Genomic DNA, 25,473 nt, shown 5'->3' with positions numbered 1-25,473 from the left:
TAAACTGCTATTGTTTCCAGTGAGTGAGTGCACATGTTTAGATCTAAAATAATATTAAGTGGTAGCTTCTACCTCCCGCCATTGACCGTTACAGCCACCGGGAACTTTATTTCAAAACTTTCTAGTGGAAGAAAATGCCTCCCCCTCGCTGAGTGAAGGTATTAAAAATGAAACAACCCGGTCGCACATTCATGTTTACAGCTGATGTCCCTGGTGTTTGCGCTAAGCATAGAGAGTTCCTCCCCGTCGCTTTTGGTCTTTTGGTAGTGTCCAAACAGACAGTGTTTTTTCACGCCGGTCAAGATGGCGGCTGTGCCGAGGGAAAGCAGCCGCTCGGCGTGAACATTTTTTTATTGAATATTCAGTAATTCACCGTGGGAATCGGACTTCGTATATACGTATTCAATTGGATAACAATTTGGAATCAGTTTCAATCTGATTTTAAATATTTCATTTATAAATCATTCAGCATGTTAAAATTGTATTGCTAGTTGTCGGTCATCTAGCATAGCTAACGTTAGAAATCGCCGGAGAAAGTACTGTAGAATGGGAGAGAAGCTAGAACTGAAGCTAAAATCGCCGGTTGGAGCCGAAGCAGCGGGTTATCCTTGGCCATTACCAGTATATGTAAGTATTCAGTTTGTCGCTCTTTAAATTCTCCAAAATCACAAAGAAAGAGTCGACACTCAATCGGGATGATAACAGGGGTAACTGGTTGACAAGCTAGCTAACGACCTATCCGAGCTAGATTCTAGATTCTAGGTTACTGTTCCATTTCACATCGAGTGAGGGAGAGATGTAGTCATGGTCAACCTAGCTGTGTAGTCTGTTCAACGTTCACCATAACCTACAACACGAGTCGAGTGTATTATGTGCAGTAGATTTTAGTCGTGTGCACCATGATTCCGCTCAGTTTATGCATGGGGGAAACTATTGCTGTAGGGTAACTTATGAACATTAATGTTGAGTTAACATTGCACGTGTTTGAGTAACGTTAGCTCCCTAGTAGACAACCAAATCGTTAGCTCGCTTGCGAGATTGATAACGTTAGTTATGGTGTCTTAAATTGGTCTGGTTACGTTAGCTTTCTATGATAGTGAGCTTGTTTACTTTTCCGATCGCTTCTATCTGATTGTGATTGTTAACTTACCCTAGCTCACTAATGTGATTCTAATGTCTAGAGGCTGGGGTTGGTCACTGTCACGGAGTATGCTCGATAAATTTGCGCTAGATTAAAGGAAATAGCAAATGTTGGTAATTACTTTGTGTCTAATGAAACAAAATACAGATAATATGTTCAAATGCTTAAACTGGTTTAAAGATTAATTCAATTTGAAAGAAAAGCTGGTAAAACAGGCTCTCACTGGTTCGCCATCAAGTTCAGACAGCTGACAACATACTTGAGTCGCTGGATTGTTGACGATCTAGTTTATCCATAAACATTGTCAAGTCACCCGGACTAAGCTGCGCTAGTTTTATCAGTGGACGTGCATTCAGTCACTATCCATTACAAAGCTTCAACGCAAAAACCGGTACTAACCCGTTATATTGGCTTTTTGTCGTCAGTATAGCTTGTAGGCAACTACACTTTGAACAAAAGATGCCCATGGTATGAATCCCAGGGATAACACTAGCTAGTTAGCTAGCAGGTCAAAGCTGGAGATGCCTTCTGTCACATCTCAACGTAGTAGTCTCCTTTGTGGAACGTTAAAATTATACGTGCTGTCGTCTTGTCAAATATTGTCAAAGCATCAATGGCATGTTTTGTGATTTGGTGACGGTCGCACGTTCAACGCAATAGCGTTAAACGTCTAATGACACGTTAGCCTACTTGGCTGGCTTAGGTTTCTACTTGGCTGGCTATGTGCCTAGCGTTAACGTTACCCAACGTTAGCAGAAACAAATCTCTTGATACTTCAACTCAGTAAGCTAGCCAACTTGGCTAACGTGAAGTGGATCAAGCCAAAGCCACAAAATAACAACCAGGCAACTAGTCACAAAGCTAGCTTGCTATCTGCTATCTTGAAACAAACAGTTCTCTTCAAGAAATACAGTAACATCGTGTTGTAACATTTCGTAACATCTCCACTTTACAGCAACAACAGTCGTTTACATTTTGTGTTGTTGCCAACTTTGTGGTTTGAAAGGTTAGCTACTAGTTCTAGCTTTGAGGTGGATTGAGTGTATGTTGGTAGCGTTACTTTAGCAATCGAGGAAACTGACAACACGGAACAAAGTATGATTGTAACCATATAGATAATGCTATTATTTTGTGGATTGCCTTCCATTAACTTTAAGTATGTGTTGTGGGGATTTTATTTTGCTAGTGTTAGCTGTCTGGCTACCTAACGCTACGAGTCAGCAGATGTTTTGTTTTGCTCTGGCAGGCAATGGTGATGGCACTCCATTGTCGAGCGGGGAAATTAGACCAAGGAAACATATGTCTGTCGTAATATTTATCATTTGCCATTGTAAATGAATAGATTTTTCATTAGTGCATTCTCGATCAAACGCATTAACTAACGATTTGGTTCATTGTAACTAGTAGGGCTTTCCCAGGCAGCCCATTGTTTACATAGCAATCATAGCACTCATGTGTCCCGTTGTCGGGTCTGAAAGCTGCCGGAGGTATGCCATACGAAGAAGCGATATTTCAAACATACCAGGAAGATAAAGATTTGGTCCATTTATGAAACCATGGCAGTCAATGTCATGTAGATTGTTCGCATATAGTAGTTAGTGATTTGCTTTGGCTACAGTGGTTACCTTAAGCAACCCCACTGCAACCTAATTATGGCTGGCGGTGTTTGCAGAATAGTCGTACCAGCAAATGTCGCCTCTGTTAAACAAAGCAACACATTCGAGCATTAGGTGCAAAGAGTGAGGTATGAGGTTAGATGTAACGTTCTAGGCTACAGTGTGTTGTTCCTCATTGGTAACACATGTTTATCCGTTGTCTCAGACATAATGCATTTGTAAAGAGCTCTTGCCTGCAGCTAAGGAATGCTAAGTGAGAGGGAGACTGCCGAGTAAAACCACCCCAAACAGGAAAATGGGTGTACGTTGTGAAGGAGAAATTATAACCATGCTCAAGTCCTGTGGGATGACTGGTAATAGAGTTCTTGAATGAAGAATGGTCCTGTTGAAGTTACTGAGTGCAACCCTAATGCGTGAAACTGAAGGGGTTTCTGTGGGCAGGAGCACATTCCATGAATAGTTTTTTCCCCTCAGTGGAAGTAGTTCTTCATCCCAAGATTCAATGTAAGGCATTTGGTAGAGCAGTGTGGTAGCCATACATACTGAATGGTTTTTCTTATGGTTTTTGGTTGTTGCACCATTCTAAAACTATTCTGAACTGTTTTATTACATGCACTTATGTGCAGGTTCATTTCATGTATCAGTTGTATTTTGTTATTTTGAAAAGTCCTTAATTATAAAATGTGTGGGATATGTGTGTGTGGTCCACAAAATCCATTCTTGGAACACACTGAAGCTATAAGTGCAGTAAGTGGTACCCGATTCAAAGAAAAAAGTGGCACACTCGAAGAGTGGATGAAAGGCTGAGGCTTTTTTTTTTCTTCAATGGGAGCATGTGTGCCTCAGCTGTGGCCTCTGCAGTTACACACTCAAAGCCTCCACAGGCAGTCATACGTTACTGGCAAAGAGTCAGGCATGAGTTTCACACCGTACAAATTAAAAGGAAAACACAACCGCTTGAGGTTTAATAGAGAAAGTGGAGGTGCGTCTCTGCTGCCTGTGGTGTGGTTTGTATCTGCCGCCTTGTGCACTCAAGCACAAAAGCACGCAAGGGTGCTGTGAACGCGATTGTGCTCAAGCAAACAAGCCCAGCCCGGCATCATCTCAAGGCTTTGGCCACTGATAAGACCAATGCTCCAAAAACAGCCACTCCCATGGAAGTACACACAGCGGAGATTGCGGTTGTCTTGGTAGCTCTTTGTCAGATTACAAACACAGACCACACTTGGGTCCATGGAACTGTGTCGGCTAAATTGCTCAATCGGTAAGTGGTTCACTCTGACAATTAACTTACACTATAATCAATAGAACTGGCTACACCATATGTGATAGTGGCACGTACGTTCGAAAAAGTTAGGCCAATCTTGTAAAGCTGTTTTTACGCTATGCAAACTGAGCGCTTCAGTTGCGCACCAGGTGTAGCATCCCTTTTAGAGTGGATTGCATATATGGAGTCTATAAAATTGAGTTTCTTCATATTTCTCCTACACTACACACACACACAGTCTGTGAGGTAGCCATGCAAACTGGTTGATTCCCAGCCCACATACTTTATCTTCAATCAATCCGCAGACCTTAGTCATCTGCAAGTGCTTCCACATGATGGACTCCTTTCCCCCAATGCCTTCTTTTCGAACCCTTTGTGACCCTATCTGACCCTACTGTTTTCTTTTTTTAAACCTACCTTGCAGTTTGTGCCAGTACGGCAACTGCTTTGCTATCCTGCACAGAAATGAATAACATCATTACCTCTGCTACCCCCACCACCACCCACATCTGCAAATGTGATTTTTCCCCTTACTTAAGCAGATACGACACAAGTCTGTGGAGTGAATACATTGACATATGGAGACAGACTGTGGCCTGCAAACATACTGATAAGCACAAAGCGAAGACTCTTCAGTCTACCGAGCTCTGTCTCACATGGGAGGATGGTCATGCGAGCCAGGAATGCGTCAGGGCCGAGTGCTGTCGTCATCTGGCAAGGTGTGGTGAGGGGAGGACAGAAGTTTGGTGGAGAGTACGTGGTGGACAGGAATTTCTTGCCCTTTTTGTTTTTCGGATGAAAGAGCGCTGCTGACATATTGGTTAGTCACATATTCTGTGGGCTGCATAGTAGCAAGGTGTAGTCCCCCACACACAGACATACGCCTTCGATTGTGACTCATGTGCCCTTTGGTGAGGAGGTGTGTGTGTGTGTGTGTGTGTGTCAAATCCGGAACACGGCACTCACGACATCACTTATTTTAATAAGGGAGAGAGAGGGGTGCAGTTAAGGAGACCAAAAGAGAAAGCCGGTCTGATTTGGTTGTCATGGTTTCTTACTCGCTTTCTATTTCTTTCTCTCGTTCGCCCTCCCCCTCCTTTGGGTGTTTCTTTTCTCAGCCAGAGTTTATTTTTAGCTGCCACACTAGTGTTGCTGTGCGGCGTGAGTGTGTGAGCCTGCATGCGTGTGTTTCTCTGTGTGTGTGTGTGTGGGGGGGGGGTGAGTGAGTAGGAGCAGGAACACCTCCCACTCACACACTGACGACACAGTTTGCGTGTGTGTGTACTGCTCACATACTCTGCTCTCTGTGTCTACACTGGCCTCCATTTTGAGATGTGGGTGCCGTGATCTTAACCCTGCACTTTTCACGACCCACATGAGCTGCAGCTTCGGTGACATGAGCAGACTTGAGACCTGGGAGTCAGCACTGGCTCTACGTTAGCCGTTTGTAACAGAGCTGCTCTTAAAATTTGTCTGCGTGTTTCCTGGCAAGGCTGTCTATGGGTGTGCAAATACAACGGTTTGATTTCAAATAGGATGTGTGTGTGTGTGTGTGTTTGCAACTGTGTGTGTGTGTGTTTGCAACTGTGTGTTTGTGTGTGTGTATGGTGTTCGCGCGGCAATGTTGAGCGGGAACACTTTGACACTCCCCAGAGGAGGAGTCTTGCTGCGGCAGAGCGCCGCTGTTCAGCTGAGGACAGGCTCTGAGGCTGGAGCGGGCAGGAAGGGGCCGTAGGAGGCTGGCTGGAGCCAGCGGTGGTGGTGTGGGGCTCGTGCAGGAGCTGCGCACAGCCGGAGGGAGGAGGAGGAGGAGGGCTGGACTTGGCCGGAGCTGGAAGAAAGGGGTTGGATTTGGACTGAGGCACGCAGGAGGGGTCCTAGCCTGGCGCTCAACAGCAGCAGCAGCAGCAGCAGCACCAGAAAGTAGGTCATTGGGTCAGGCAGAGCGGGAAGAGAATCCTGTGGAGCAGCTTGAGAGCGAACTCGATGCACTGCCTTCTTTCTCCCGTTCCATATTCAGCTTTAGAGGTCCACCCTTCCCAGTGTACCCTCCTCTTCCTTTCCGTCCCCCTCCTCACCCCCCTCCTCCTCTTCTTCACTGCTTATCCTCATTTCCACCCCCCCCCCCCCCCCTCCCTCATTTTACGGTTTCCTTTACCACAAGCACAAACAGGCTCACTGACTCCAGTGTTTTCCCACAGGTCTGAAACTTGCTCATGTTGACATGTCAGTCCTGCTTCACAGATATTGCACTCCAGCGAGAGGGAAGGAGAGCAAAACAAAACAAAACAATGAACGTGTGTTGGAGGAAAGTAAAGCCAGTGTGAGCAAAGCTTTCTGTTCAGCCTAGCGTGATGTTAGCAGAGTAGGTGTACCAGAGCATATGGGCCACGGGCCACTCAACTGCACCGCAGGCCTTCGCTTATGATGCATTGGGATTTTCTTATACCTGAGGTGTTGAGTCGTCCAGACCTGTTTTAACAACTCCAAGGTCCAAACTAGAGTGAGGTTATTTCCCCCCCCCACGGTCCTTTTCTCATCAACCACAAGGGTCCGTTTGGCATCAACAAGCAACATAAGCAATGTGTAACGTGCAAAATAAGGGAGGAAAAATAGAATGCCTTTGTTTTCTCTCATCTGCTTGTTAATTGGTCCTTTTCTTGCTGCCAAATAAGGCGGCAATGCAGTATTAATTTGCAGAGCGCATATGTATACCATTACCATACCATTAGTATGAATGACTAGGTAGCTGTCCTTTGGTCAATATTAGTGCGACTGTCAGCATTTTAGAAAACTGCATTTAATGGTGATGTGGGAGAATTTGATCAATCAGTGGCAATAGCATTGACGTTGTTTTAGATCCGGTAGCTTTCACACCAAATAGGAACCACACACGAGTTGGTGTACCCCAAACCTGTCTGTTGAACACAGTACCAGGGTGCACACCCGAGTTGAAATCATTAACATATTATTGACTGCTTGTCTGCTTGAACTAATCCCAGTCTGCACCAAAAGCTCTATTAAGAAAACACCCCTAATGGTTTCATAAATTGCATTTGTTCATTTTACATGTTCATAACATTTTCATAAACGTGTGTCACTCTTGGTCCTTTTGGCACATAGCCCCATTGGAGTCTCTCTGTAAGATCACCCGCTGTAAACACACGCTCACAGTAGCACAATCACGCTTAAACGCCTACACACCCACACGCTGGCACTGGACATGCTACTGAGTGACGCGCCGGAAAGGGAACTGAAGGCCGCAGATCGCTCAGGTTCGCTGATCGACTGAGTCTCTCGTCTAAGGGCTCGTCTCACGTCAAAGACGGGCTTCCCATATGTTGGGAGGCACACGAGGCCACCCCTGCATGACACGTTGATGACGCAATTTTAATTGCACGCCATGTGCGCGGGACACAGATGCAGGACTATATTCAAGATGCAGGACTATATTTGACACCCCTGGGTCACAACCGCCCTCAACAGACCTCTGTAAAACACTGTGCAGAGATTTTCTTCTGTCCTTCACGGAGCTGTGTGTGTGTGTGTGTGGGGATGTGTGTGTCTGGATCTGTAGAGAGAAGACTTACTCTGATGCTGCTCTGTTTTGCCAGTCTGTGTGGCCTGGCAGGATATGAGGGGGTGGAAATGAGCTGTTGTTAACGTTTAACTTCTAAGTGTCTTCCTGTGTGTCTCTAATCACACCTAATTGGTCAAGGGAATTGTTTGTAACCCTCCCTTCCTCCTCTTCAGGACAAGCACCATGATGCTGCGCACGAGATCATCGAGACCATCAGGTGAGTGACCATCTCAATGCACTTCATTGTCATCTGATCAGACCTCGGAGGTCCATCATGCCTTATGGTTGTTTCTCTTATCTGTCCATCTGCAGGTGGGTCTGTGAGGAGATCCCTGATCTTAAGCTGGCCATGGAGAACTATGTTCTCATTGACTACGACACCAAAAGGTGAGCTACGGTCCCTCTTGGCCAGTTTTGGGCATGTTTCATCTGAGGCGTTTGTTCCTAGATAGAAGATCAAAGATGTTATTGTTATTGTTTTGTATGGGCTATCTTTAAATACATGTACTTGAAACTGGCCCTATGAAAGTGTCTTGTGGATTGTCTTGTGTTGCTCTTCCTTCCTGATCAATTGTTTTTTGGCTCCTGCAGCTTTGAGAGCATGCAGAGATTGTGCGACAAGTACAACCGGGCCATCGACAGCATCCACCAGCTGGTGAGCCCACACATACACTCATGCTCACACTTATTCTTACTGGGGAGCAGGAACCTGACACCTAGGCTTTTGCTGTCAAAACACCAGGCCACTGGTAGGAGCCCCTGTGCAGTGTTGGTTTGTCTGCTCCCCTCTCCCTGGCAGTGGCCTGCTGGAGTCGCCTTCCCTGCAGTGCAGGATGGAGCCATTGCCAGCAGAGCAGAGAGTTCTCACACAGAAATGTGAAGATCCCTTACCGTCTGCCTATTTCAGGACTGTCAACTCATACTCTCTCTCTCTCTCTCTCTCTCTCTCTCTCTCTCTCTCTCTCTCTCTCTCTCTCTCTCTCTCTCTCTCTCAGCTCCTACACAACCCTCATGGCCTGTAAAACTAGTCAACGGTCAGCAGGCATCTGCAGTTTTTCCTTTTAAGAGCTGCCGAGGGCCTTCGAAAAAAAAAAATAGCAATTCCCCCATGAGCTGTCTTGCATTTTCCATGCTGGAGTAAATAGTCCGTCTATTCCTCCACCCAGAAAAGGGCGAGCTTGACACAGGTCCTCTGGGGATTTTCCATCTGCGCCACCCGTGTACTTCCTGTTCTTTGCATTTCTGCATATATGATTATTTGCTCACTGATGATATTGTCTCTGTGTTTATGTCTGTCTCTGTGTCTGTGTGTCTCACAGTGGAAAGGCACCACGCAGCCCATGAAGCTAAACAAGCGGCCGTCGAACGGGCTGCTGCGGCACATCCTGCAGCAGGTCTACAACCACTCCATCACCGACCCCGAGAAGCTCAACAACTATGAGCCCTTCTCGCCCGAAGTGTACGGCGAGACCTCGTTCGACCTGGTGGCGCAGATCATCGACGAGGTGGAGTTGATGGAGGAAGACACCTTTGTGGACCTTGGCAGTGGTCAGTTCAAATGGTCTTTCAAGCTGACAAAGAGCCATTTCCCTGTGTTTTATAATACTATAATTCCTGGTGAACTGTACACATGGTGTTTGAATGGCCTTGTTCTATGCTCCATCATTGCAGGTGTGGGCCAGGTAGTGCTACAGGTTGCCGCAGCGACCAACTGTAAACACTACTTTGGAGTGGAGAAAGCAGAGACCCCTGCCACTTACGGAGAGGTATATTGACCTGAATTTACATAGTTTTATAGACCTCCCGTCATACCTGTACACTTCAGTTAAGTACACTTCAAACTGTTTTCATACTGTAAAGTGCAGTAGTGAATGACTTAACTCTGTGTTTGTGCAGGCAATGGATAGGGAGTTTAGGAAGTGGATGAAGTGGTATGGGAAGAAGCATGGAGAGTACACGGTGAGAGACCATCCGTGAACGTGCATTTCTGAACGACTAATCAAAGGGACTTCCTCCTGTAATCAGCCATGCATGCTACCTCTGTGTACTCATTGTTTTCTGTATTTACTTTTCAGCTAGAGAGGGGTGACTTCCTCTCAGAAGAGTGGAGAGAAAGGATAGCCAACACAAGGTATGAAGGCCTCCTCTTCCTCTTTCTCTTATGTCACCTCTAGCGTATTGGCAGTGTGTCTTCACCACTGAAAGTGCTAGAGGAGATTTGTCCAAGATAAGATCGATAATATGAGATGCGCAGCAGTCATAACTTTCAGATTTATCTCAGAATATTCTATATTCCACCTAACTTCAGTGATTTCATTTCTGTGCTGTTCATGGCATCACTGTGGAAGTGTGAGATCTGATTTGCTATCTCTCCCCTCTTCAGTGTTATTTTTGTGAATAACTTTGCCTTCGGTCCGGAGGTGGACCACCAGCTGAAGGAGCGCTTTGCGAACATGAAGGAAGGTGGGTAGCACTGGAGCTGGGAAAAGGCTCCTCCTTGCAGCCCGTCTGTCTCTTGTGCTCAGGCCAAATTCAGTTATAGCCAGCACTTTTATTACCACCCGCTGCCTCATGTGACTCCAATCATATCCATTTCTAAAGGACTAAGAAGTGCTCAATGGAGCCCTGGTGTATGTTGAAGATTATGGGCCGTTCACACCAACGATAACTAACGTTAACTGCAAAAAAGTATTGCTCTAGCTAATAACAACGTCCACACAGAAATTATAAGGATGACCCCATGCAGAATGATATTGTCAGGTATCACGATCAGAGCAATTTTGAGAATCCATCCGATCAGAATCCATCAAATTTTAGACATCACTTTCACCAACATGATTAGAGACTTTCCTTATTGTTGGTCAGTCTGTGTTAATATTGTTATAGTCATCGTTATCGTTCCTTTGATGGGTTTGGTCTGTCCACTATGTAGCCAAACAGGGATCATCAGTGATAAATACCTTCAGTATCTTAACGACATGAGCAGTGTTTGTCCTGTTTTAGGGGGATTTGAGGCTGCCTGTGCTTTGTACTTGCCGTCTAACAGTCATGTACTTCTGTCGTTTGTATAGGTGGAAAAATTGTATCCTCAAAACCCTTTGCACCTCTCAACTTTAGAATCAACAGTCGAAATTTGAGTGGTGAGTGAAGAGGGGGGTGCTGTGGTCAGTGTTGTCTTGCCATAGGGCTATGAGCCAGAGTGTAAAGGCTGTTTTTTTTTTCCCCCTCTCTCTTTCTCTGTGTGTGTGTGTGTCTGTGTGTGTGTGTGTGTGCGCGTCTGTGTGTGTGTGTGCGTCTGTGTGTGTTTGTGTCAGACATTGGCACGATAATGCGAGTGGTGGAGCTTTCCCCCCTAAGGGGCTCGGTGTCCTGGACTGGGAAGCCAGTTTCCTACTATCTCCACACGATAGACCGCACCATAGTGAGTCTCTGCCGCCCTCTCACTCATGCATCTAATCCTTTGTGCTCATGCAGAGCTAAGAGCTCCGGTCTGTCTTATCACACTTTAATCATGGCTTTGTGTTTGTCTTCTGCAGCTTGAAAACTATTTTTCTAGTCTCAAAAATCCTAAACTCAGGGTGAGTCCATCGTTCTTCTTTGTCTACCTCTGATGAGATGAGGATATGGTACACAAGTGTAGGAGGATGGGTAGATCTTTGGAGACCTTCAGACGTGGGGATGTGTGTGTTTGGTTGAATGTGTTGGCTTATGTGCGGCCTGTGTTTCAGGAAGAGCAGGAGGCGGCCAGGCGGCGCCAACAGAAGGACAAGGACAGCAAGAGCAACACCACCACCCCCACCAAGGCCCGGGAGCAGAAGGTACAGAGTGCAGCCAACGCACACACACACACACACACACACACACTAGTGTACTTCTGCATTCAATCCACACCACAGCTTCTGATGTGTTCATTTTGAGTTTTGGTTTTCATTCCTCTTCTAAGTTCTGCATCAACCTCAAACGTCCTCAGCGGGTGACTCTGTGGAGGCGTAAATAACGGTTCTGAGTGTGTGTGATTGTGCATGTTTGTGTCTGTCTGTCCATCTGTTCTGTGTGTGTGTGTACACTGACTTGTGTGTCTGTGTATTTGTTTTGTTTTGTTTTTGTTTTGTGTGTGTGTGTGTGTGTGTACATGCAGCAGCAGCAACAGCAGCAGCAGGACTCGTGTGGGGAGGACGAGGGGCCGGGGTTGCTGAACACCACCAAGCCCTCGCCCAAGCGCCGCTCACGCCTCATCGCCAAGGGACGCAAGCTGGGCAACAAGAAGCGTGGCCGCCCCAAGAAGGCCCCCGGTGCGGCGTGTGCCACTGGTGGCGCTGTCCCCGGCGTGGCCACCACTCAGCGCAAAAACAAGAAGGCCCAGAGCGCCCTGGAGCTACTGCACGCCAAAACGCTGTCCGCCGTGCCATCTCAGGGTGAGCTGGGCGCCGCAGCCGGGCAGTTTGTCATGCCAGTCTTCCACGTTAGAGCACAACACATTCTACTCAGATATAGTTATCAACCAGTTCTCTGTTCATGGATTACCTACAACCCTAGACGATAAAGACTTTTTCAATAGTTTAAGTTTTCCTTTAATGTAGGACTAGGTCCATGGATCCATGTACAGGATGTCAGTAGGTTGATTTAGATGGGCACTTTTAATATCATTAGAATCGGAATAATGGCTCAAACCGGCGATCCGATTAGAATCGTAATCGGAATGAAGGTGTATTCGGTTCTTATTCCGATTGAACAGCCATGTGCACAGTAAATCGAGTTGCCTGTTGTAGCTTCTCAAGGAAAAGTAAAGCAGCAACAGCTATTCCGATCAAAGATTCAAGAGCGCTTACAACTACCTGATCGGAGTGGAATGTACCCCATGTAAACAAATGACACAAAGTTTTCATTCCGAATGTTTAATCAGAATAACAAATAAAAAAATCTATGTAAACCCACCTAGTGTCAGGGCAGATTACTCCTGGTCGTCGTTGCTCTTCACCCTCATGCATCTTTGCATTCCAGCATAGTCTGTTGTTCCTGTTATCCTGGTACCAGCTGGAGCCCTTATTTAGAGCCTGCCCTTATTTATAGCCTGTTACTGATGGACAGTAGGTCACCACTCTGTATGTCTGTAGTATGTTGCCCAGAGCAGTTTGTGTCTCAACCTTGATTTGGTGTAATAGGGGTATATTTAGGTCGGTGTGCTGCAGACGGACTCATTGCTCCCTCTTGTCTCTGGTTGGCTTTGCAGATGCATTCCGGTCATCTCAGAGCCCCTTCTACCAGCTACCTCCCAAAGTGCAGCACTACGCCTCCAGCCAGCTTCTGCAGGGGCCCACCCCACCGGCCCTCCAGCAGCTGCTGGGTATGCTGAACCCTCCTCACATACCTTCTCTTCTCTTCTCTTCTCTTCTCTTCTCTGATACTACCCTTCTCTCTGGAGTGTTGTCTCATGCTTTCTAACCTCACAACTTGACGCCACCATACTTACATACAAGGGCGTAGGTTTGGTCTTAGCTTTGGTGGGGACACACTAACCCCCCCACCACCACCAAACTCAACTCTTTCACCAGCCACTATAGATATATAAAATTATTAAAATGTGCTACTGTCCAACTACTATCCATGATTAAAATATGCTACAACTTGATCTAACTATACTGTGTAACCTACATAATCTGATTTTAATATGTATAGATATGTAGGCTATATTTAACATTTAACATTTATTTTCCATTTGGTCTGTTCATTGACCCATTTAAGCACAGCTCAGTTTTAAGAACCTTAAATACATGCACGCTTAGCATTTTGTGAAAAGAAATCATTAAGGCTACATTGACAAACTCTTAACTGTGAGCTGCCTATATATTCTCTGATTCTAATATTTACAGATATCTAGGCGATGTAAGCACAGCTCAGTTTTAAGAAATGCTTAAAGCTGAAAGACCATGTTGAATTTTGCTACAATTTATTTCAAACCCGGATTACTCTGGAACAGCTAACTATACACGAGAATGCATTACACCATTGTGTTCGGTAAGGTCTGCTGTTTATTCTGATATGGTTTGTCATGTGTTGCGTGAAGAGTGTGTAGGCCTACGATATTCCACCAAGACGAATGGATGTGGAGATGGGCGCAGAGAATAATTATTACATCTAGAAGTTATTTTTCTAGCGAACTGTTTATCACAGCAAATAGTGGCAAGCTAGCACCTTTTAAAAGCTGAGAAAAGGCTCTTTCACATGACTGAAAGAATGGGTGAATTTGGACGCCCTTCATATGCCTTGTAGTGAAGCTGAAGCGCTCACTGGTAGTTATTATATGTAACTTCAAATTAGCGCGATTTACCCTTATAGGCTACTGCACATTACAAGATCTGTACGAGATGATCCGCAGCACTGAAGTGAGAAATTATTTAACTCTTTGTGTAGCGCATGTGAGCGCTTTTTTCCCCCATTTCAACCTGAATATTGGTGGGGACATTTCAGTCGTAATTTGACATTGGTGTGGACACGTCCTTCGGTCCCCACGCAAATCTACGCCCCCTGCTTACATATATACCTCACTATCTTCTGGAAGGTCTAATGTGTGGTCAAATAGGCCTTTATCTTTTATTGTCAAATAGTGGCTTATATTGCATTCCTACTGTTCTTGCGCAGATAACTTCAAGGTTCAGTACCTGCAGTTTATGGCCTACATGAAGACTCCTCAGTACCGTACCAACCTGCAGCAGCTTCTGGAGCAGGAGAAGGTAAACACACAACACAGGCAAACACCTTTTATGGTCTGCCCTGGACTGTGCAAGTGTTCCTTTTTCCCTTCCCTTTTTTGCCGTGTTTGTTTGCTTTTATTACCTCTTTTTCACTCCAACACACACACAAACAAACACACACACACACTCTCTCTTTCTCATACAGCTTCATCGGCCCTCACTCACATTCTCTTCCTCTGTCTATCTAGGTAAGGCATAATGAGCTGTCGGGTCAGGCGGAGCAGTTGCTAAATGTGTGTCAGACTCATAAAGATAAGATCAAAGGGCTCTTCCATGCAAAATTGGATGAGGTGAGTATTACATCACACATCTATTGCTTTGCACATAACTGCTCCACATAGTACCATATTATGTGTGTGTGAACATGGCCGTATTAAACTGTTAGTTCATTTAAAGCTATTTGTTATTGGTCATTTTGTCATTATCATACAACGGAGTTAGAACTAAGCTTCAGTCATGATTGAATGTCCACCACTCCTGACCGCTGACTGAGACGCTTCTGTCTGCCTCCCTGTTCCAGCTGGGTGTGAAGGCTCTGACACTGGACGACCTGCTGCAGGCCCAGAAGGAGATCTCTGCCCACAACCAGCAGCTGAAGGAGCAGACCCGGCAGCTGGAGCGAGATATGGCCAAGCTGAAGGACCAGAGCCTGCTACTGGTGAGGCCACACACACACACACACACACACACACACACACACACACACACACACACACACGCCTGCGTCACCTCTTTCCAGTTTTAAAAGACCATGTCGCCTGAAGGCGTATTTCAGGCGTCACAGGGCACCTTTCCACCCACAGTGAAGTACAGGGAAATTCTTTTTTTTAAATTGGGCATATGCCAACAACACCAGTGTAAATATATAATTGCTTTTTAAATATGATGGAAAAACAACTTAAGCCAGTTCATGTGCCCTTTCTCTGGTCACTGGGCTCTTGTTAATCGATTTGTCAGTGACGTCTTTGTTAACTTCAGTGTTGTTGGACAGTGTGTCATCACATCCATTGATCATATCGTGTGTGTGTGTTCAGCTGAAGGCGCGCTGTGAGGAGCTGAAGCTGGACTGGGGATCTCTGTGCATGGAGAGCCTGCTGAAGGAGAAGCAGAACCTCCGCCGCCAGATTTCTGAGAAACAGCGCCACTGCCTGGAGCTGCAGGTACTTGCATTTCTACACTTTGCTTTGACCCCTGGAGGAGTGTTTACTCAGTGACTTAAAGTTATAGCCATTTTAATAGCCTTAAGAAGGTCAAGTGAGGAGTTGGATGATGCAGCTTGTGTCATATCAGTGGTCATTTCCTCCTCCACTGCTTTTTGTCATAACTTTCTTCATTTTTGAAACACCCACTTGCTGTAGCTGATTCTGAGAATAGGATATAGTCATACAAACAACTGTTAGATTTATTATTTTATAGCCCACAATAGAAATTTGGCATTAGTTACACAGACCTCATCTGCATGGCGGTGATATTCTGTGTTTGAGCTATGGAGGCACGTTTTTTTAGGTTGTAAATCTCCCAGGGTCATCATAGAAGTCTTTGAAATTTGTGAAAATTTCACTTATGATTAGGGCTGCAGCTATCGATTCTTTTTGTAATCGATTAATCTAGCACTTTATCGATCGATTAATCGGATACATTTTTTTTTGCATTTTTAAACAACCAAAACAAATAATGCATAACGAAAATGACAGCTGTAAAATGATCAAGCAACTGGCACAGAGGTATTTATTCTAACTCCAACATTTGGCTCCAAAACTAAGCCCATTTATTGCAATTTACCCATTTTATAAGTGCCAGTGCCAACAATTAAATAATGTTCAAAATGCTCTCTGTAAAATTGCAGCCTCTTGTGCATGACTTAGCTGGGCGAACAAAGCTGTCCATACTATGCTGTGAAATGCTGGGAGGGAGAAGAGGGAAAGCAATTTAATGTATTAATATGTAGCCTACAACAAGTTTCATGCTGTAATCTAGACCTGACATCAAAGTAAATATCTGTTTTATGTAGATTTCTACACCTGCAGCATTTGCCATTAGGCTACTAACAAATAATTTACCATTAGGCTACTAAAAAATAATTTCTGGGGTGAGCCTATTTGCTATGGTAACCTAGCAACCTGTGTGTGTGTGTGTGTGTGTGTGTGTGTGTGTGTGTGTGTGTGTGGAGAGAAGGTGAGGGTGCATGCATGTGTGTATAAGAAGGGGTTCTTTTTTTAGGCATACTGTCTTGCAATTGAACGTGAATAAGTTTACTACTTAAAAACATCAAAGCTAAACATTATATCACAACATCGCTACAAATACAGTATGTGATTAAACTCCGCCAACATCAATGTAGGCTGCTACGTAGATAGATACAGTAGATAGGCTAGATAGATTGATAGATAGCCTACTTCATTGACGCTTGAAACAGCATGGAGTGGATGTTTTCGGTTCAGATGCTTGTTCTTTTCCTTTTTGAGTATGTAATGATCCCAAAACTTTACTTGAAAACTTTAGACATTCTCTGCCATTTATGGACATCTTGACTCCATTATTCGCCAGCTAAATTCAGAATGTATCACGATTCACACGCTAGTGGTGTGCTTCCTGAACAACGGTCCGTGTGGAACAATCAGATCCCTCTTGCCGTATAGTGCGCCGGCCATAAGAATTTACCGAGACTTGAGGCAGGGTTTTTGCCTCGAGTAATTTTTGTAATCGAGTTATTCGAGTAACTCGATGAATCGTTTCAGCCCTACTTATGATTCAGTCCTAACTTGGAGAACACCCCAAGCTACCAGGGGAAATTCTTGTTGTGCTGCGTAATGAAACCTAGAATATAATCGGAGATATCCACGTACCTTGTAGTAGTAGACTGTGAGCTGTAGATCTGAGGTCAGCAGCACATAACCACTGTGGTTTATACAATGTAGGTTAGAGGATGGTGAGAAACCCTCTGAAGCGGCAACATTGCTAACTGTCACAAGTTACCACCACCAGTGGAACACAGTGTGTAGTGCTTTGATACTGTGTGCTTACTAATGGCGCCCCCTGTTGTGTGACCCACAGATCAGCATCGTGGAGCTGGAGAAGAGCCAGCGGCAGCAGGAGCTGCTTCAGCTGAAGTCCTACAGCTCGTGCGATGGCTCGCCCTACCGCAAGAGCCTGCCTGGCCTGGACCAGAGGTCCTCCCTGGACTCCCACGATGGCCACAAGCTGGGCCTGGGCTCTGCCACCGCCGCCCTGAACGGTATGAGCCCGGAGCTGTCCATGAACGGCACGGCCTCACCGTGTTTTGAGCGTGGCGCCAAGAACGAGCTCCTGGCGCGCTACTTGCCCATCTCACCCGACCACGAGCTTGTGCCCCCCACGCCTGACGGCCGACAGAGGCACCAGGGCCAGCCGCTGCCGGACTACACACGCTTCTCCCCGGCCAAGATCGCCCTGCGCCGCCACCTGAACCAGGACTCCGGCCCACTGCGTGGCTTGACCACGCACAGGTAAGATGGCTGCTCTCACTCTGCTCTGCTAGTCTAGCAGATGCCAACTCCAGAAAATAGTAATAAATCCCCTCTGCTAAATTCTATGAGACTATGAAAGATTTTATTGTTTTTGTTTTTGTGGACCTTGTGATTCTCACCATTTCGTGTGTGTGTGTGTTAAAGGGGAGATCTGAGTGCGGTCTCGTCTCCTCCATTAGGAGTGAAACAGGGTAGCCCCTCCTCCTGCCTAGGGGATCCCCAGCATACCAGGGGCTCAGAGAGGGTATGTAAAAGTGTGTGTGTGTGTGAGAGAGAGATGCAGTTTTTTATGCATGTGTTTGGCTTTAATGCCATTGTTTGTTGGTTAAGTTGGCTGGTAAATCTGTTGTTGGGTTGCTACAGATCAATACCAAGGGTCAATTCCATGGGAGCGCATCCACTGATAAAACATTACTTGCACTTTGAGTCAGGGCTGGCACAGGGCAGGCACTGGGCTGTAAGTCAGGCATGGGCCAGACCATTTGACATTTGAAAACAGACCATGTGTAACAGATAAAATGTTTCTCATGGCACAGAAATGTCCCTTGCTTTAAAGGAACATGCCAACATTTTGGGAAATTAGCTTATTCACCATCTCCCCAAGAAGATGATGCCATCATACCCTTCTCGTCTCTGCATGCAGCAACTCAGTCTGAAACAGTGACAAAAGCACTCAAACGTTCTATTTTCATGTTGTGACTAGTATAATTACAATGTGTACAAATTTCAATGTAAAATGCAACACATCGATTTTCTAACTTTGAACTACATTCTCATTCAGGCGAAGCACTGCTACTGCAGCTTTTCAGGTGCTGCGTGCAAATCACTCTGCTAAAGTAGCAGTGTTTTTCTTGAATGAGAACATAGTTCCAAGTTTGTACATGCTTAGAAAACCGCCTATTTGTAGCCTATATGTATCTTTTATGTGCCATAGGCTAGTTGGAACTGCCCACCTCAATGAACTGTGCTAAGCTATGCTATCGGTGGGTGCTTCAGACTGAGTTACTGCACGCACAGAGACGAGAAGGGTATGGATCATCTATTCTAACTCAGTGTCGGCGTGTTCTTTTAAGCCCTGTTCGAATGTAAATGTCTGCTCAGTTCATTAAAAGAGTGGAATAAAATGTACCACGCAAGGTGGTGTATTTTGCGGATGGTGATATTGAGTGTGTTGATGCTGATGTGAAGTGATTTTGCCTTTGTGATTAGACGGGGAAGGAGTCCAGGAGTCCAGCCGGAGGTGGAGACACCATCACCTCTCTGCCAATCAGCATCCCCCTCAGCACGGTGCACCCAAACAAGCTGCCCGTCAGCATCCCCCTGGCCAGCGTGGTGTTGCCCAGCCGAGCCGAGAGACTGGTGAGGACCGCCGGGACATCTCAACCCCAAACACACCTGTTATCACTCAAGTTAAATCAGTGTTGGAAATTTAGCAAAAGAGAACTTGATTTAAATCGTAAGCAATTTATTGTGTGAACGAGTTGCTACTTGTGACCTTGTGATTTGTCAAATAATTGTAAAGTAGACGTGATTTTATGGAGTTACGAATAAGCAAATCAGGGTGGTCAACTGCAGGGAGTCTGACTTACTGTTTCAAGCTGACCCCACATCTGATGTGATGCTGTTTGGGTTCTGTTTGACAGAGGAACACACCGAGTCCAGTGTCCCAGGGACGAGACCCCTCCGCCGGACAGACCAATGGCAAGCAGCCTCTCACTCCTACCTCAGGTGTGTATCTCCCCTTAAAGGAGAACTCCGGCAATTCTTAACACGGAGCTCAGTTGATCATTTTCACGGAAAACTGTCGGCTGGAAAAAAAATGTGAAGAAGAAATCGATGCTGTCTGACGCGAGTTAGCCGGCTAGCTCTAATGGGCACTAAACTGTGCCTTTGTGCCTCTTGACCGACTCAAAGTGTCATTACAAGTGCTGTGCAACATGAACAGGGTCCTTACATGACACCACTGTGTGTGTCCAATGCAATAATTATGAAGGAACAGTATAAATCCTGTGTTTGTAGCCCAGGCTGTCACATAACCTACCCGTTTCCCTCGGTTGCTACCTGTCCATACCGAAGTCAAATTCCTGCCTGTTCCCATTTCCACGAAGACCAAACGTGAAGTTTATTTTTAAAATAATATCATTTCCTGATCCCACCCCATCTCTCTCTCTCCCACTTACTTTGTCACACTTCTCTATCCTAAAGGCAAAAGTCCTAAAAGGTATACTTAAAAAAATAAGTCTTAATGTGTCTATTTGTCCTTGGTTGTGTGTGTCCTCAGGGTATTCATCCAGCTCAGGGATGGTGAATGGTGGGCCACACTCAGCGCTGTTATCTGACCAGGAACAGCCGCCGCACGCCAACCCCCTGCTGGCCCTGCAAGGTCGCAACTCCCCCAGTGCCACAGGAGGGGTGCTGCAGTATGCTGACGGCCCTCCCAGAATCCTCCCTGAGGACGGTTGTGGCGCTGTAGGCGAGTCAGAGGGCGAGGGCCCGGACAGCGAGGCGGCACGCCGCAACTTCTTCTCCTCTTCCTCTTCCACTTCATCATCCTCATCCTCCTCCTCACGCCTGCATCACGGCTCGGCCAAGGCCGGCCAGCATCACCAGAACAACATCAACCATCACCACTCGCCTGGCACGCAGGAGGGCCGCAAGCGGGGCCGCCGGAAACGCAGCTCCACCGGGGCACCATCTGCGTCCACATCCCCCAAGAGGAGGTCCTTCCCTGGGCTTGGCTCCACCGGACACCCCTCTGGTTCACCACTCAACATCAATTCAATGGTGAGATCTACTAGCTAGAGAAAATATCTCATGTTATATTACACTCTTCACTTTCCTGACACTGTATTGCATTCTATTGTGTACACACACACACACACACACACACACACACACACACACACACACACACACACACACACACACACACACACACACACACACACACGAGGGCTGAATACCAGCAGCTACCTCCAATTGAATTGAAAGTTCTTATATGCGGAGCATGTCTGGCCATCTCCTTCCCTCAGGTGAACAACATCAACCAGCCTCTGGAGATCTCGGCCATCTCTTCCCCAGAGCAGTCAGGCCGCAGCCCCTGTGGTGGAGACCTGGACCAGCCCCCTGTGCTGAAGAGGGAGCGCCCTCTGGAACTCAATGGCTCCAGCCGCTACCCCTCCACCCCCAGCTCCGAGGACGAGGACTCCGGCTACCCCGCAGACAGCTCCAGCTCCAGGTAGACACCCAGTTCCCCCTTCGGCTCCTCTCAGGGAATGTTATCACTGGGGAACATGTGTAGGTCCTCATGGCCTCATGGAGGTGTAAAGGCCAGACATATATAGAAGGTGATTTCAGTCTTTATTGATGTGACTGACTGTTCTGTATCATATCTGCTGAAGGATTGAAAGGAAGATTGCCACCATTTCCTTGGAAAGTAGAGATGGGAGAGGAGGGGAGGGTGAGAGAGGTGAGAAGCCAATGAGTGCAGGATACTCGCTCTGCTTGCTGTACTTTTGCTGTTTCTAAATGTCATACCATGTCAACTGTGTCCACCTGCGAACTCACATTTGCACTGTGTCTCTGTCCATCTTTGTATCGGTGTCTCTCAGGCTCTCTGGGCCGTAAATCAGGGGGCAGCTGTGACGTCTCCTCTTCCTCGTCCACTTGCTCTTCCTCCTCCTCCTCCTCATCGACCAGCAAGTGGAAGTCCACTTTCTCCCCCATCTCCGACCCCAAGCCCACGGCCTCAGACCTCCGACAGGGCGGCTCCCCGTTCCGAGCGGGGGCGTCTGACGCGGAGAACAAGGCGAGCGCTGGCCAGCAGCAGCGGCCCGACTCCGGAGCGGCGATGGGGGGCAGCCCCGGTCGCTGCCTCCCCTCCAACCTCTTCCTCAGTCAAGACCCCGGGGCCGGTCGGCAGGGGGGGCCCGCAGCATGCGGCCTGCCCAAAGCCAAATCCCGTGAGTGGGAGCGTGGCGTTGGGGTCAGCAGTGCCGGGGGCGGCCTGGTCAGCCAGAACCTCTTCATCTCCGCCGCCACCAGCGGAGTCGGCAGCATCCTGGCGGGCAAGATGGGCGCGGCCGGAGTGGGCGTCACGTCCGGCGGAGGAGGAGGCATGGGCGGCCCCGGGGCCCAGTACGTGGGCACCCAGTTCCCCCTGGGTGGCGCCTCGGTGCTGCAGTCTCTGTTCGGCAGCCAGGCGGCTATGCCCCCGGTCAGCGTGGCACCGCGACTGGTCAACGGCCACAGCAGCTTCTCCAGCGCTGGCCTGACGGGAGGGGCGGCCGGAGGTGAGATGCGAGCTGCGGGGGTCAAAGGTTACTGTTAGGGAAGGGGGTCATTTAGAGACACGGCAGTAGGGCTTTTGGTGGGATTTGGAGAGATATTTGGGTAGGTTACTAGAGTTCAAAAGGTCGCAGAGGTGAAAGGGGTGGAGGGTGCTCCGCCAGCGGGAGCAGGGGCAGGAGGTGGAGGTAAGTGGCAGAGCTGTCCATTGCTGGCTGCCCATAGCTGTGCTTCGCTGTGTTGCTGTGCTGTGCTGTCCTGCCCTGCCCTGCCCTGCGCTGTATTGTGTTGTGCTGCAGTGTTGCTTCTATATTAGACCACACTGAGACTAAAACTGCATCCCCTTGGCTTAAGGTAATGCCCCATACTGAGTGGGATGCATGTCCCGATGCTTCAGTATTAAGTATGGTGTGACTGAGAGAATCAAAATGTACCCAAACCTCAGTCAAACATTGAAGTGATTAGACAGCAGTCACATGTTCTGTGAGTGCTTTGTGTTGTCATGGTTGTTATAAAAATAGAGACATTTAACAGGTGGCCCGATCCTCTTTGAGCATTTTTAACCTTTGAACATGAATCTGCAAAAAAAGTAAATAACAGATGGAAGAAGCTGTGTATGTGGAGGATCTTGGCTCACCTGTGAAATGCCTCTCTTGCTTTCTATGTTATGCTCGTATATGTGCTTGTGAACTTGCTTGCTGCTATGCACAACTTGGCTCAGCCCCCTCCCGGTCTCTCCCTCTCTGTCTCTCTTTCTGTCCTCTCTCTCTCTCTCTCTCTCTCTCTCTCTCTCTCTCTCTCTCTCTCTCTCTCTCTCTCTCTCTCTCTCTCTCTCTCTCTCTCTCTCTCTCTCTCTCCCTGTGTCTGTCTGTCTGTGTCTCTTTGTCCCTGTCTCGCTGTCACTCCTCTGGCTCTGTTGCTGTCTCTGTCTCCCTCTCGTCTTTTTTGTTGCCCCCTCTCTCTCTCTCTCTCTCTCTCTCTCTCTCTCTCCCCCCCCCTCTCTCTCCCCCTCTCTCTCCCTCCCATTCTGTCTGTCTTTTCTCCTTTGCTCTCTCTCTGGCTCCCTCCCTCCCTCCCTCCCTCCCCCTGTCTGCTGTGTATTCACAGGTATCTTTCACCACACGCTGCCAGCTTCAAGCTCCGCTGTTCCGTTTGGCTCCGTAGGCCTGGGCTCCCTGCTGAGCCTGTCCTCCTCCTCCACCTCCTCCTCCTCCATCTCCTCCTCCCAGCCCCGGCAGCAGCTGCAGGCGCAGCAGCAGGACTCTTCCCAGGCCAAAGGAGGTGGCGCTGGCCCCGGCCTGGCCCTCCTCGCGCTGGCCCCCGCCTCGGTCTCGGCCCCCCTGCCGCTGCCCAGCCGGGATCCAGTCCGTCTCCACACGCCCCTCAAGCCCTCCGTCCCTGCCCCGCCTCTGCTCAATGTCTCCTCTTCGTCCGCCGCCACAGCGCTGCTGCTGCAGCAGCATCACCACCACAGGATGCATGTGTCCTCTGCTCCTTGTGTGTCTCTCTCCTCCTCCTCCTCCTCCTCCTCCTCCTCTGCGTTAGTGTCTGCTGCTGCTGCTGCCAATGCTTCTGCCGCTCTGTCCTCCTCTGTCATGTCCTCTTCCTCTTCCTCACGCTCCACCTTCACCATGCACTACCCCCCGCACCTGGCCCCACTGCCTCCAGCGTCGGGCTCGGGCAGCTCCTGGAGGACTGTGGGGCTGCAGGCTCAGGCCTCGGCCAGCCGGCCCAGATAGCAGCCGGCGGGTGGGGGGTGGGGAAAGGTGTGGGGAAGGAGGGAGGGAGGGAGAGGGAGGGAACAGAAAGGAAGAGAGGAGGGGCAGTGAGGGAGGGGGTCAGGGTGCTGACCCAGACGGTGTGTCTCTCCAAAAAAGGTATGTGGGGTTGAGGGAAGGGTTGTTTTCATTTGTTTAGATGCATGAATGGCGTTGGTTTCACATTCGTGAATTGCCACTAGGTGGTGCCAAAACCCTGTCTTTGAGTATTAATGTACTGGCTGACTGAGTCAAGTTTCTACTTCCAACATGTATGCTAGGATATTAATATGTGATATCTTTCTTTGACATGGTACATTTGTATAGGCCCCTGGTGTACTGTAAATCCTGCAGTTGTGTAGAATGTCAGAATGACTAGTTCATGCAAAATACCCCATCTTCAATGTCACAAAGTAGGACACCAAACTCATGATGCAGATAAACAGGAACTGTTTTAATGACCCCTGTCTGTCCTGTAATACAAGTCATCTGTCTTAGTACACAGCCAGCTCACCTATCTGTTCTATAGTCTCAGCATGTCTTCCCAGTGCCTTGTTGTAGTGTACAGTAACATGATCAGTGAGTCTCCCCCACCCCTCCCTCTGACTGAAGCGGCTTTGCTCCTCTCCTTGACAGGAACATGAAGAAAACTACCTCAACCCAGCAGAAACCTATGCAAAGCTCAGACGGACAGGTGTGGACCAAGCCAATCCTGCCACCCCGCCGCTCGCCACTGCTCTGACCTTACCCTCACCGCTCCACTGAAACCCAACGCTGGCATGGACAACACCACACACACACACACACAGGCACACGCACACGCACACACACAGGCACGGTCACTGTAAAGCATACCGGCGAGAGGACAGAAAGGACTTGGCACAGTTGCGTGTGTGTGTGTCTCTGAGTGTGTGTGTGTGTGTGTCTCTGAGTATGTGTGTGTGTGTTCAGACTTCTGACAGTGACTGTGCTGTGTAGCTGAAGTAGGCTCTGTGTGACCGCTGTGTCTGCTAGGTGAGCCGACGCAGTTGTCGCGAACAACGAGAGCTCTCAGCGCTCCTCGACTCTCACCTCACCTCCCATCCTCCCTCTGATTCTTCCTTCAAAGACCTTTCTACTTGCTGTGCTGGTCCTCTGCACTCCTCTCAGCCGATTGGTGTTTCTGTTATCTTGTGTTGTACAGGAGTGGAGAGAAGGGATTTATGTGGAAGCATAAAGAAGCTCACCCCTCCTTTCCTTTCTGTCTGTCCATCTATCTCTCTCTGTGGGTCTGTCTCTCGGTCTCACAACGGCCTCCCTAAGACCTAACACGCCCTTACAGCTGCAGTGGCTTAGTGTAATGCTGCACTGATGCATACCAATGGGTTTGTCCTCCGCTACATATGTCTCTTGACTTCCAGCATACTCAGCCAGACACAGCACAGCCAGATTCAACTTTAAGCTCACACATATACACACACACACACACACACACACACAACACACACTTAGAATTCTTGTGAGAAGGGGATTGTGTGTTTCAAAGGTGCATTGTTTTCTGTGTTTTCCTGCGTGTCTCTGTGTCACA

General features: G+C 47.7%; 1 protein-coding gene across 5 annotated transcripts; it reads left to right on the top strand.

The window, feature by feature from the left end:
• Nucleotides 1-235: 235 nt before the first annotated feature.
• Nucleotides 236-25,141, top strand: dot1l (DOT1-like histone H3K79 methyltransferase). 5 transcript variants are annotated; one of them, XM_048252031.1, is made up of 29 exons: nt 236-627; nt 7,778-7,821; nt 7,917-7,991; nt 8,196-8,259; nt 8,924-9,152; nt 9,276-9,370; nt 9,501-9,563; nt 9,680-9,735; nt 9,988-10,067; nt 10,676-10,744; nt 10,919-11,025; nt 11,141-11,182; nt 11,342-11,422; nt 11,743-12,019; nt 12,835-12,948; nt 14,244-14,335; nt 14,545-14,646; nt 14,877-15,014; nt 15,391-15,516; nt 17,411-17,841; nt 18,007-18,106; nt 19,072-19,221; nt 19,506-19,590; nt 20,144-20,646; nt 20,895-21,100; nt 21,264-21,331; nt 21,474-22,154; nt 23,257-24,026; nt 24,543-25,141. In XM_048252031.1, exons 1-28 carry the CDS (start codon nt 547-549, stop codon nt 23,886-23,888), a joined length of 4,791 nt encoding a protein of 1,596 aa, XP_048107988.1. In that variant the 5' UTR covers nt 236-546; the 3' UTR covers nt 23,889-24,026; nt 24,543-25,141. The 5 variants fall into 5 exon arrangements, with proteins under 5 accessions (XP_048107988.1, XP_048107987.1, XP_048107991.1 ...); XM_048252030.1 differs by having other exon boundaries at nt 237-627; nt 11,333-11,422; XM_048252032.1 differs by lacking the exon at nt 236-627 and adding an exon at nt 5,283-5,527 and having other exon boundaries at nt 11,333-11,422.
• Nucleotides 25,142-25,473: the final 332 nt, after the last annotated feature.

The sequence above is a fragment of the Alosa alosa genome, chromosome 9 (assembly GCF_017589495.1).
Source record: "Alosa alosa isolate M-15738 ecotype Scorff River chromosome 9, AALO_Geno_1.1, whole genome shotgun sequence".
Lineage (NCBI taxonomy): Eukaryota > Metazoa > Chordata > Actinopteri > Clupeiformes > Clupeidae > Alosa > Alosa alosa.
The sequence above is the reverse complement of the archived record's forward strand: the minus strand, read 5'-3'. Positions and strand labels throughout refer to the sequence as shown.